This window comes from Lemur catta, chromosome 1 (assembly GCF_020740605.2).
Source record: "Lemur catta isolate mLemCat1 chromosome 1, mLemCat1.pri, whole genome shotgun sequence".
Lineage (NCBI taxonomy): Eukaryota > Metazoa > Chordata > Mammalia > Primates > Lemuridae > Lemur > Lemur catta.
The window spans coordinates 201331791-201346028 of record NC_059128.1 but is presented as its reverse complement, the minus strand read 5'-3'; the positions used below and the strand labels follow the sequence as shown (position 1 = coordinate 201346028).

The 14238-nt window shown below is 35.0% G+C and overlaps 1 protein-coding gene across 5 annotated transcripts in view; it reads right to left on the bottom strand.

Moving 5' to 3' along the window:
- NAALADL2 (N-acetylated alpha-linked acidic dipeptidase like 2) overlaps positions 1-6201 on the bottom strand; it is an 887154-nt gene extending 880953 nt beyond the window's left edge. For 3 of the 5 annotated variants that reach the window (XM_045539695.1, XM_045539696.1, XM_045539697.1), the window contains exon 1: positions 6031-6176. In XM_045539695.1, the coding sequence (XP_045395651.1) occupies positions 6031-6073 (43 nt within the window). In that variant the 5' untranslated portion in view covers positions 6074-6176. Of the gene's footprint in view, positions 1-1367; positions 1423-6030 lie in introns of those variants that run through there. The other 2 variants (XM_045539692.1, XM_045539693.1) reach the window with 2 other exon arrangements.
- Between the last annotated feature and the right edge of the window lie 8037 nt (positions 6202-14238).

Sequence of the window (14238 nt, the reverse complement as noted above, 5' to 3'; positions counted from 1 at the left end):
TCAAATGGACTTCAAGAGTTTAATCAGTCTCAAAATGAATCATCCACTAAGATCCCAAGTCACACAGCCAAGTTGATCGTAATTGTGTAACAGGTGTACACACACACCTTTTGCATCTTTACTATGAATTGCATTAACTTTAGTAGTTGACTTTTCAAAGCATTTCTCTTTTCAATTTTTTTTAGTAGGCAGAATTTTATACCTAGTCTCCAAGTCATACTCATTTTTTTAGTATACAAAATACAAGCTGCATTACACTTAGCAGGGGTTTAAAGAGGGCAGGTAGATTGAATTTCAATATAAATTACCAAAAGCATTAAAGAAAGTGCCTTCTAAAGTGTTCAACTGTGGAGATGGATAAACATATCTATCAACAGAGCAATAAAATAGCCCTGTCAAATAAAACTATTTACACATACTTTTCCTGAAGAGAGATTAGAAGCTCAAGGGATCAACTGAAGCTCAATGCCTTTTTATGTGTTTTCATCCTAATGACATTTTCTTTGCAATCTTATCAGTTACCTGTTTTTTCTTCACTTATGTATCAAGTATAATGCTTTCCAATAATAAGTCAAGTATATGCTTGGTTAATAACCCTCACCCCCAAAAAACTGCGATACAAAGAAGGTTGGCTTTCTGTCCTATTCAATTAGCTAAATTTGTTTAAACTCTTTCCAAAATCCAGAGAATAGTATATAATGTCATAATTATATGGTGTTTATAAACTTATAATCATCAGATTATTACTGCATCCTTTGTTCCATTTCTTTAAGAAAAAGAAAGCAGATTAAAAGACAGATCCAACCTTTTAAATAGATGGAAGATTTTTAATTGCATCATTAATAATAATGTTTAAACAATCAAGTCATCCCTTAGGTATGTATCACCTTTTCTTCAAGAGGATTTTACAGTGACTTTAATCGAAACTTAAAATGTTTCCCTTTGAAAGAATTTCAGCACCATAAAATATCATTTAAATCAAAGAGGATTAAACTATGCCTTTCAGATCATCCAAAAGTCCAGGAAAAAACTACATTTCAAAGTGTTTGAACATTGGCTTTTCCTACAACAGCAGATTTTAACTAAGTACGATGTTATTAAACACTTTTATCTCATGTTCCATTCAAGTAAATTGCTTACCATTTTATTTCTAATAAAGACTATATTTCCATCTAGAAAGCCAAAAAAAAAAAAAAATCCTCAGCTTAGTTACGTTGATTTCATTAACTATTTCTTATGTTTTACTTCATATTTCATTTCCCAATCTCATTTGCCTGCTCCAAGGATTTGGCCTTACACCTGCAAAATGTCCCCAACCCATCTTCACATGCACCTTTGCCTAAGTCACTTATTTAGGTCAGACTCACCTGGGACTTCATTCCTTGACATTTTCTGCAATTTTACTTGCTCCAAATGTGCTTGATTTTGCTCTAAGACTGTAAGATCTTTCCAGCAAAGCTTCTGGAAATTTCACTTCCAAAATGTCCTATTAGCTCAATATCTAAATTTCAACTCCAAAATTCCTCAGGTCTTCAAGTTTTTGAGCCTATCACTCAGGGCTAGGAAAAGCTTTCCTCATGGAACACAAATAGGTTAACCAGGAGCTCCTTGCACTTCTGTTAATTACAAATGCTGTTCAAGTTTCATAGGCTGGGAAGGAAGAGTCACAAACTGGTTAGTCCTCTTTGCGGTTTTAGAAAGATTTCAAGGCACTCACAGGCATGGTTTACAGTGATGAATGCAGAGATATTTTTCCCACCACAGAAAGTAAACATGCACACCAAACCAGTATAACAGGTTGGAGTTTACCGTACTGCTACCCTGGGGCTGCAACTAAGTAGCAGACACTCAGGCACCTCTTGCCTAGATTTTTTCTTTTACTTATTTTAAATAGAATTAGTATAGTTTCTAAAAAATGACTCATTATGAGAAGTACTGCATGCATGTGCCTACGAACTTTCAAGCCACCTTCTGGTAGTAATGAAAACTAACTAAATGTCTTTTAAAAGGTACTGTAATTTTTATGCAGTCAAGAGAAAACCCAAGCCCGGATGGACCAGTTCAATAATAGCTTCACTGAATAGCGAACAATGTTTTCAAAGCCATAAATATAGAAACTAAAAGATGTCAATATGGAAAGAATTTATAAGACCGGTTTCCTCTTTCAAAATAGGAAAGTAAATGCCTCTAAAAAATAATGCACCAAATTCTTCCATAAAATTACAGGTTCTGGGTGGCAGGACAAAAACCTGAGTTACAGCAACTGCTTCTGTGAAATCAAGGACAATTTTTTTTACTTTTGTAAGATCCCTGCTACTCTACAAAGTGAAAACATTGGGCTTGATACACTTGAAGCTCTTTTCTAGCTTGAAAATATCAATATCCTACTGATTTTTTCCCCTAACTCTGACATCCATATTCTCCTTCAGTGAGTTGAAGAGCTCTCTCCTCTCGTTGCTTCCTATCTTGCCCTGCATTCCGCAGGGTCTAGTCCACTCCTCTATATTTACAACATTTTCCCCCCTGAGCTATATAGTCTTTTGTAGCCTTTAGTGTAGTAATCTTCTAGAGCTAGAGGACTAAGAAGAAGTGAGGCAAGAAGGAGAGCTGTTATTAGAAGTGCTCAAAAACATCCAAGCAGCTAAATTGGCTGCCTGAGTACACAGGGTGTGTTGAAAAGCCCAGGGGAGGCCCCCACTCAAAGAGAGCTGCTCTCAAAAGGTTGTCCCAGCATTGAACTCAGACATAGCTTTTATTCAAATAATCCCAAGGATAAATTAGTATATCATACCATTTACAAGGAGTTGTGCGGCCTTGGACACATTTAGACCAAGGATGAAGAGAAAAGAAAGAAAATGTTAAAAATTCATGGGGACTGGGTTTCTGAGGTAGGAAGGACTCAGTGGGTGAGGTCCATAGCTGGATGGTGATAGATTCTTTCCCCTTTTTACAATTCTTACTAGGACTTACTCTGCCTGTCAGTAATAATCTGATAATCTGGGGGAAGTAGAAAATGTATGTCCTTCCTGGCAGAGAAGAGTTACCTTATGCCCATGGTGGACTCTGAAGAAAGCTTAGTCTAAGGCATGCTCCAGGTAGTTGCCTGTCAGGAGGGGAGCTGAGACCCTCCCATCATCCCAGCCATGTCCCTCCACTTCTGCACAGACTGACAGAGTTCCACTTGGTGCTACATGTGAGTTTGCAGAGATTATGCAAGGAAATGATTCTTTCCTTCCTCAGCAAATAACGTTGCTTAAAAAACACTTACCCCTATTCCTTGTGCCATATTATTTATGTATTTTTATTCATGTATTCAAAGTTTAGGGAAAAAAATTCTAGCATTCTATCCTACCCTGGATATTTTATTTTATAAATCCGGACAATATTATGAATCTTCATATATGATATCTTTATATAATTCTCTGTGGGGTTATGTTGTCATTGGGACTGAAAAGGACAGATTGCCTTTTATGTTTGAAAAGATAATAGAGATCAGTTACATTAAGCTGAAGGTGAAACTGGAATGACTTCACTTTCATTCATACAAAAAATGGGTTCCCAATACTACTGGAAACATTAAATATTCATAGCATACGGACCCCACTAACCAGGGCACATGCAGCCAGCTCCCTGAGTGTATAATTGGATGACAGACATAAAGGAAATGGCACTAAAATGAATAAACTTAGACAATGTTTATGCCTAGCCTTCCAAACTGTAACTAGAGATGGTCCAATGAATACAGACAACGAATAGACAATACACATACACGACCTTAGGAAAATCATTATTCAAAGTAAATGTTGGAGTTTCAGTGATAATCTATATGATAATCTAATATCCTCAGAGCCAAGACACTTAAGTCATCCACATGTTTAATGTATAAAACATAGTACTTGAAAATAGTTATTTCTACTAAAGAACATCCATTTTTAAGGACACCTGACAATAATTAATATTATTTCAAAGAATTTCAGAATCTTTTTATAAAAGCTCTTAAGTCAAAGGCAAAATTAAACAACATTTCAAAATAACTTTTTTATTTACATTGACCATTTTGAAACTCAATATCAGATATAAAATAAGGTATTGTACAGAGAACAGAATAATACTATGACATTCCATAAATTAAGACTCAGGATATATTTGATTTGCTTTATAAGATAGTAAATAAATTTATGAATATCTCTTACCATCATGCATACAAATAAAGTTGTAAATTATCCCAGAAATAATTTAAAACCAACTGAAATACTTTCGTTTCTCACCTGATTAATAGGTGCCCTTAATCTTCTTAATGCAAATACTTGGAATAGAAGCATTTCAATATTCCAAGAGCATAGAGGTGAAGTTTTTGTAGACATACCAGGGGTACATTTCAACTCTGATAAAATCAGAAGTATTTTTAGTGAAAAGTTTTCCCAGAGTGCACAAAGGAAAATATCCTAGGATAGAACTGATCGCACAAGTGTTCCCCAAATATTAATACAAAAGATTTACAAATCAAGGCACATTGTTCTTTACCTTAAGCTATGACATTTATTATAGCACTTATTTTAGATGCTGTGCATGTTTTTCTGACAACATGCAGTTTATTTGGGGATTATTCCACAGGTAATACACCCACACAGCCTAGAATAGGATATTCAGGTGGCTGCCCGTCACAGACATTTTGTAAAAGATCATTATCATATGAACAACTGTAACTATCTAGATGCTTCCCATATACTTTTCTAAGGAAAAATATTAGAGACAATTAAGGTATATGTTATAATCATGTACATAATGCCATTTTGTCCATAAGACACATACAAATAAATTATTTTCACAGAATCATGCTAAATGAGTCTTTTACCTTGTGTTTCTTCAATAGAATTAAATGGCTTTCTAAATTAATCTCTGAAATTAAAAAGTGCTTTATAATAGCATTTTAAACAGTATGTCAAAAATTTTTAAGGAAACAAACAGAGATAAAAAATAAGATTTGGGGATTCTTAAGCAGGTTAAGTAGGGAAAAGATTAAAGAAACTAAAGAAAAAATATAATAATTGAACTATAAGATGGATGATATACTTCTATGACCAGGCAGGTCTATGATCATCTTATGTTATTCTCATGCATGTATATTTCATAGGTGTAGTTATGTGTTTGATTATGTGCATTTAATGGAAAACTAGGTGGTTTAGAAATTTTCTTGGTGGCATAGTATTGGTAACTTCACAAGAACATAAACCAACAAAAATGCAATTATCAGGTGGATTTTTTAAAAAAATGCTTGAATCAAAGCTGTACTCATAAAGGTGGTAAATAATTCACAAGAGAATAGACAACTAGAAATCACTGCAATAAATATGCATTAGGCTTAATTTCTATGTTTTTCTTTATTGAAAGAACTTTTACTACTCAAAAACATAAAATGTGTGAGCCACCTTGTATTTGTTTCTATTAACAAGCCTAACCATGGATGCCTAGTCAAGCCAATGTCAACAAAGCCAATCTCTTCAAAGGACAAAGGTGTCTGATTAAGTAAGACCTGTAAAATAAACTGCATTCTCCAACTGATGTGCTTTCATGTGAGCCCCTGTTTTCTACCTTTAAAAAAGCAGCTGTATTAATTTTAAGAACACTTAGCAGGTAAACCCCAGAGATGGCAAAACTTCATTACAAATAAAAATTCCACAGATAGAGACAAAAATCAATATTCTGTCAATTTTGGAAAATATTCAACATGAAAATTCATTTGAAGTTGGTTGTACCATTTCTCCAGCATTACATTGGGTAAGGATAAGGCTTTCCACACTTCCCACCAAATTTGTGATTCTTTGTTGGTTGAATTGTTGGACGAAACAGAGACAACATGCTTTTTTTAAACCGACAGCAATCTCCACCTCGTTTCCCCACCCCCAAAGAACACCCTGAAACAGGACAGGCACCCGTGGGCACACGCATGCATGTACACATACACACATTTCGTAATCAACACTGCTTAAATTTCTGATTGGGAACATTTCTAAAGCTGTTGGCACTTACCTTGCAAAGACGTGTTAGGTAAAGTTGCTTCATTCTCTCCCATTTTATTATCTCTTTTTAAAGGGGGCCAAGCAGTTTCAAGTTGAGTCAGTTACCCTGCAAGCTTTGTGACCTTCTGACTTTCTACTGTAGTATTGTAACAGTATACCACCTGCTTTCTTCTGTGAATAATTACCATTCTGCTTCCTGAGTTACCTGGGCTTGCAGGACCTGTTTTACTATGAAGTGAGATCACATCCTTTGATCCAATGTACTGCTATTAAGGTGTGTTTCACAAAACATGGCTTTGTTTCAGTTTTGATATTAACTTATAAACCCCTACTTTCCCTTTAGACCAGAACTGCATTTCTATTTTCCCCTGAAAGAGTATCAACACTATCAACACACCATGGTTCAGAGCCAGTTTTGTTTCTTTCTTCCTTAGTGTTCCCTATCTGTTTCTCTTAGAGAACTAAAAGAAAACAAAGTAAATTAAACAACATCCATTTTTTAAAAACACAGGGAAATAAGGAACAGCATGGGAGTCAGTTTTGTGTAGCGGTATAAAGACAGTTTTTGGAAGATCTCTAATACTTGCTGTGTGACTATAAGCAAAGAATATAACAACTTTGAGACTCATTTTCCTTAACTGCAAAACAAAATAATATCTACTTCAGAAGGTTAGTATGAAAATTGAAAGCAATAATGTATGACTGTGCTAAACATGTTGAGTGACAGATAATAAACATAAAACAAGTGACTCTCTCCTTCTTCTTTTCCTCCTTCTTCCTTTTCCCCTTCCTCTTGTTCTGACGAGTGGAAGGAAATGCTGAACTGAAGCACTGATATAACTGACCATGTTCTGACATCAGTTGTACTACTTATTAACTAAGACCTTAAAGAAACTGTTCAATCCAATATTGGAATGCCTCAAGGTCCTCATTTGTAAAAGGAGAATACTGATATTTGCATTGCCTTTTTAATAGGAACATGGTGAGTATTAACTTAGATTAACTGTTGTGCCTCAAACAAAAATAATCTCCAGCAAAGATGAGCTACAAATTGGAGATTTATTTTTAAATATTCATTTCCAAGTGAGAAAGGAAAGAGATACAAAATTAAGGTAATTTATTTAAGCTTCATCTCCCATAAGGTACCTAGAATAAAAAACAATCTCCATTTTCTCCCTCTAGAATTCCTTAACTTTTGGCTTTAGTCAGACTATTAAAAAAAAAATCTGAAGCTCACACTGTTCCCTTTATAGTTATGTACTTTCAATTTGAAAATAATCTATATACTATGTTTGCTATTTTATTAACACAAAAATTGGTTACATAAATTATGTAAACAATAGAAACCGCAAACAGCTACAACAGGTATTTTCAAAAGTATTAGAAATAAAAACAAACATGGCATTAAAAAAATCCTCATCAAATTCAGAATTGTATCTTTCATTTACTACTTCCCTGGCTCTCAGTTTTCTCATCTGTATACGAGGGAGCTAGACTATTCATTATCGAACGGCCATTCTATCATCATAATGCCAGGAGCCTGTGATTTTAAATCCAGGTTGTGGTTTGTTCCAGAAAAGAATAATCCTTTGCCTAGTACAACTGCAAACTCTAACATATATATTAATATTATGCTACATACTTTACCAAAAACAACCTGAAATTGAATGTTTGCCAATAAAACACTATAATCATCACATTCTGACTTCCCCATAAGAGAAGTAACACAAATATCAATCCTCACTCATTATGGAAAACTTGGAAATGTATTTGCATACCTACCCCAGGCACCTAAAATTAGTCAATAACAGTTATAAAACACTCATTATCTATGAGCCAAATTATGGCATGTGGGAAGTTACAATGAAAGTAAAATAAAGAAGTCCCATTCTTCAGCCAAGAAAAAAAAAGAAAAGTAAAAATATAGACACCAGAAATGTAAAAAGTTTTTGCAGATGCACAGAAAGAAATACATATTTAGTAATACTGAACCAGTTGCAATACTAATAAAGTACATTTCATCTCTTCCTTTTGGGCCGTTGTACAAGTCTGGAAATTTTTCCAGGATGTTTTTAAAAATATTTCTGGAAAGTTTCATACATGCCTGGAAAACTTCACCTCACCTTTGTCTGACTAAATCATATGCAGAAATTCTTAAAACCAATCTGGATTGAGACCCCTTCTATGCTCTCTCATATGGCTCTCAGATGTCCCTTAACAACTCTAAACTCTTCCTTTCAATGTGACTCTTATTGCATTGTATTGTAAGTATTTAGTAGTCCCCTCCTATTTGCTGGGAATACTTCTAAAACTCCTACCAGATGCCTGAAACTGCAGATAGTACTGAACCCGACTGCCATCCATCAGAACATGTTTCTATTCATGTCTTCCACCCACAAATCTAGTGCCTTTTCCATCTTAACTAAGAACTTTACACACACTGTGGCTGTAACTTTTGCAGTTTGAGGTGTGACAGCAAAACTAGTACAAATTTCTTTTTCTTTCTTTACAATTTCACAGATAGAAGATTTGTTCTGACTATAGATCTTGGCATTTTTAGCATACAATTTTTTTTCTTTCTTTATTAAGTCAAGAACTTTCATCTTTTCACCTAAAGGAAGTATTTAACAGCTTCTTTTTGGCATGTCCAAATTGCCAGCATCCCTACTCTTGCATTTTAAGACTATTAAGTAAAAAAATAGTTACTTTAACACAAGCACTGTGATACTGCAACTGTCAATCTGATAACTAAGACGGCTACTAAGTGACTAACAGGTTTATACAGCACGGATATACTGGACAAAAGGATGATTCGTGTCCTGGGTGGGATAGACAGAGTGAAATTTCATCATACTACACAGAATGGTGTACAATTTAAAATTTATGAATTATTTCTGAAATTTTCTATTTTTGGACTGCATTTGATCACAAATAATAAACTTGGGAAAGTGAAACTGCAGATTGGGGGGCCTATTGCAATGCTTAATTATTTCTGTCCTTGCAAGTTATTATTCCTGAGACCCTTTCTATACTCTAGGCCACATCCCTAGCACCTACCTACCACAGTTCCTAGCACATACTACGCCTTCAATGAATTATGTAAAAATGAATAAAATTATCTTTATCATAAAGGGAAAATCAAAGATTTTCAAAGGAGGATAAGGATTAGCAATAAAGATATAGAGAAGATGACAGATTTTTTTCCAGGAAGGAAAAAATGACAAAGTTAAAAAAAAAGGCTCCTCTGCTCCCAGAGCCCCCAAGTGGCTCCACAGCAGCCTCTCGTCTCCCTGCGGCCTGCAGGGGCCGTGGAAGCCGTAGCGAGGACTCTTAGACAAACCAGAAGCCAGGAAATGGTACATACATGGGAAAGATTTAAGACACTTGATCAGACACCCACACAGCCCCACACAACAATCAGTGGAAGAAGTCCCCTAGCCCTGTGCGCCGTGCTAAAGCCCACACCCCCATGGACCCTAGCAAAGGTCCACACTCACAGGTGTCATTCCTACAGTCTTGCATACCGGACAGCGGGCCATGCCCCTATGTACCTGCACATCAGCTGATGGGCCATGCTCCTGCGGACGCACACAACATCACACCCATGATCCAGCTCTCCACCGTGGACCTGACAGCCACATACCGCCCACTGCTGCATACCACCCTTACACCTAGACCTGGGTAGAGAGAATGCCCACAGCCCTGACACCTGTGGCCACTGCCTAGGTTACCTGCCAAGCATCCACTGCCAATGCCACAAGGAGCCCCAGACAGAGCAATCTCCTGCAATGCCTGCCTCTGTGAAGAGGGACTTACCCAGCCCCCTGCCCAAGCGATGCAACAGTGACAAAATCAATCCTGAGGAAAAAGAATAAAACTGGAGACATTACACTACTTGACTTCAAAATATACTACAAGGCTGTAGTAACCAAACCACCATGATACTCGCATAAGAACAGACACATGGAACAATGAAATAGAAAAGAGGGCTTATAAATAATTTCATACAACTATAGCCAAATGATTTTCAACAAAGGTGCCAATAGCATGCATTGGGAAAAAGATAGTCTCTTCAATACATGGTGCTGGGAAAACTGGATATCCACATGTAGCAGAATGAGACTAGACCCTTACCTGTCACCATTTACAAAAATCAACTAAAAATGGTTAAAGATTTAAATGTAAAATCCTACAAAACAAAACATAGGAAAACACTTTACACCATTGGGGCTGGGCAAGGATTTTTAAAATAAGACCTCAAAAGTACAGGCAACAAAGGCAAAAATAGACAAATGGGATCACATCTAATAGAAAAGCTTTTGCACAGCAAAGGAAACAGAGTGAAGACACAACCTTCAGAATGGGAGAAAATATTTGCAAACATACATCTTACAAAAGGTTAATATCCAGAATATATAAAGAACTTAATTTTATAGCAAAAAGCCAAATAACCTAATTGCAAAATTGGCAAAAGACCTTAATAGACATTTTCCAAAAGAAGACACACAAATAGCCAACAAGTACATTAAAAAAAAAGCTCAACATCACTAATCATTAGGGAAATGGAAATGATAATTTGAACCATAATTAAATATCACTTGATTCCAGTTAGACTGGCCATTAACAAAAGACAAAAGAAAACGAGTGTTGAACAGGATATGGAAAAAAGGGAACATTTACACATTGTTGGTGGAATTGTAAATTAGTATAGCCACTAAGGAAAACGTATAGAGGTTCCTTAAAAAATTAAAAATAGAACTACCACATTATCTAGCAATCCCATTACTGGGTATAAATCCAAAGGAAATGAAATTGATAAGTCAAAGAGATATTTGCACTTTCATTTTAATTACAACACCATTTATGATAGCCAAGATATGGAATCAACCCAAGATGAACAGATAAAGAAAATGTGATGTAGATACTCAGTGGAATACTATTCAGCCATAAAAAGTGAGATTCTGTCTTTTGAGGCAACATGTGTAGACCTGGAAGACATCACGCTAAGTGAAATAAGCCAGACACAGAAAGACAAATACTGCATGCATGCTCTCATTCTTATGTGGAATCCAAAAAGTAAAAAAGAAAAAGAAAAAAAGAAAATGGAGTTGCTATCAATAGAAGCAGAGAGTAGACAGAACAGTGGTTATCAGAGACTGGGGAGGGGAGAAGGGAGGTTGGTCAACAAACACAGTTATAATTAGATAACAGGAACAGTGTTGGTGTTCTGTTACACACAGTAGGGTGATTATAGTTAAGGTATAGTATATTATAAAATAGCTAGAAGACAGGCTTTTGAATGTTCTCACCACAAAGAAATGATAAATGTATGAGGTGATGAATACAATAAATACCCTGATTTTATCATTATATAACATATATATGTATCAAAACATCAAATTATACCCCATAAAGATGTATAATTACAATGTGTCAATTAAAACATTTTTAAAAATTAAAAAAAGAAAGTAACTCAGTAGTAATGAGCATCAATTAATAAGAAAATAATGTAAGTTGATTAATGGCAAGAAAGTATTGTCATTTTAATGTTCTTTCCACTGAAATTTTATTAAATAAAGAAGCTGAGGAGCTCTACAAATTACATGTTAACATACACACATACATACATACACACAAAACAGTTGTTTAACAATTACTGATGGTTTGCAAGTAACTTCACATAATTAAGGCATAAATGATTCATCTAATAATAACAGACATGTAGAGTTGCCAAGTTGGAAGTCAGGTAGGAGTGAAACTACAAAGCATTCTAATTTGCTGCTGGGAAAAACACTACTCCAGATTCTGGAAGAGCTATGCAATGAGACATTAAATACAAGCATATAATCAGAGTGCACGGTGATGTAAACGTTTTAGGAGGATCCCATGAAATCCCAGGATCTAAGATCTTAATGCCAGAAAATTTTAAAGCAATATACTCTTGTAAGCTATCTCCGCCTCATCTGTGTAAGTCCTCTGATAATGGGAAGGCTAAATTTGTTTCCATAACACAAAAACCATTCTTCAACCAGAAAACTCATTTTCTAATACAATGTTCCCCAAAAGAGTGGGATGTGGCTAAGGTGGGAAGATCACATGAGGCCAGGAATTCAAGACCAGCCTGGGCAACATAATGAGACTCCATCTCTAAAAAAGTAGTAGAAAATTAGCTGGGCACTGTAGCAGGTGCCTGTAGGTGAGGCAGGAGGATTTTTTGAGCCCAGGTGCGGTAGGCTATGATTGTGCCATCAAACTCCAGCCTGGATGACACAGCAAGACACCCCAAAAAGAGGGAGATGTGATAGCCATCTAAGTATTATCTGAAAGAGGGGGAAAAATGAAGTACAATTTAAATCTTCATACACACACAAAAAAAAAATTCTCTAATTATATATAATGATTAATTGTTTAGCAAACTCTGACAAAACTCCCTCAAGAGGAAAGCTAAGGAAAGCAATAAAGGAAAAGAATATGCATGCTAACTGCTTCATACAAGTATAAAATGGCAAATTTATAATTTTGGGGATTTTAGGACACATTAAAAATCTATAGATAAAACCCTAGAACACCAAGGTTTAATAGGAACACTATGGTGATAAGATGACTTCTCTCTCTTATTTTTAAAAGTGCAATGAAAATGTTTAAATGGTATTGTTATTGGCATGAAGAAAAATTTATGTCCTCAAAATACCTTTAAATAAAATGACCAACTTTGAAAATAAAAATTGCATCTCCATGACCTAAAATGATTTAATACAGCTTTGATAATGTTTTGCAAGTAGAACCCAGTCATTCATGCTGAGAGATAAAATATCTTCCAAGCTTCGGCATCTTCATGATAGTTTCAAAAAGAAAGAGAGAGAGAAGGAAGGAAGAAAGGAAGGAAGGGAGGGAGGGAAGGAAGCAAAAGAAAGGAAGAAGAAACAAGGAAAGAAAAAAGAATGCCAATTGTGATACAGGAATTTGGCAAATACTAACTAAATGAAAACAATGTTTAAAGCTATTCACCAGGTAACAGCTTTCTCTACCACTGGTAGACAGATGTATCAAGGTGAAGCTGAGGTAAAAGGTGAGGTTTCATATCATCTTTAGACACATTCTATTATTCTCACTTAACATCCTAAAATATTAAAAACAGATGAACATGTCCAAAATAAAAACAGTAACTATAACATTCACTTAGTATAATTAACACTTAGTGCCTCAGTTTTAATTCATGAAGTATGGACAAAAGTAAGTGTCAACAATGAGAAATTAGTTATAAGAAATCAGAGAAAAACAGTTTATCATTTTGTCACATTAGGTTTTCTTTTTTAATTTTTTTTTATTATTCTTTCTCTTCTTTTTTTCTTTTTTCTCTTCCTTCTTTTCTTTTCTTTTCTTTTTTTTTTTTCTGTCCAAATAAAGTCAAAGTGGCATAACATGCTTTCCTAGAAAATGATTCCAGGAGAACTACTTTTGTTCAACATTATAATGGGCCACTACTTTCTACTGAGAATGTTTTCTTTCTGAAATCTGCACTTCCACTTTCCCGCTGACTACCTGACAGCTAGCATTGTTAAAGAAAAGATGAGGGATTAAAGTCTCCAACCTTCCCCCAAGCAGCTAGACTTTTCTCTAAAGTGAATGGCTGCTGTCTTTCCTAAAGTGTCCAGATTTACAAAATGAGAAGAAAAAAAAAAAAAAGAGAGAACAAATGAAGAGAGAGATAAACATAGCATCTCTGCATGGACTTTTCAGGATAATAGGCTGAATGGGGAGATAACTATGAAAGAAAAATAAACCCAAGATGATGTTAGAAAATATGATTTCTTATCCCCTTGGGCAATGAAGGGTTCACAACATGTGAGCAATTTTAAGAATGAATAAATATAATAATAGAGACAGAAATGCCAATGCTATAGTTAGCTTTACTTATTTCACTGTCTTCAAATCTCTTCTAAAATCTTTAAGTCTTCTTATATCCTAATGTATCCATTAATTTTTTTCCTTAACATTTAAAAAATGCAGGGCAAACATGGCCCTGTCTTCCAACTTTCAAGGCACAACTTTAGAGCATTTCTTAGTTACTGTTTTTAAAGATCTGCCAGATTCATAAGCATTTAAAAAATATTTGATGATTAATTAATGAAAAATATAATTATAATTCCTTTTTCCCAAAATCTTTATAATAAAAATAAGAAAAGGCATAAGTGATATTATTAATTCAAAATGTTTC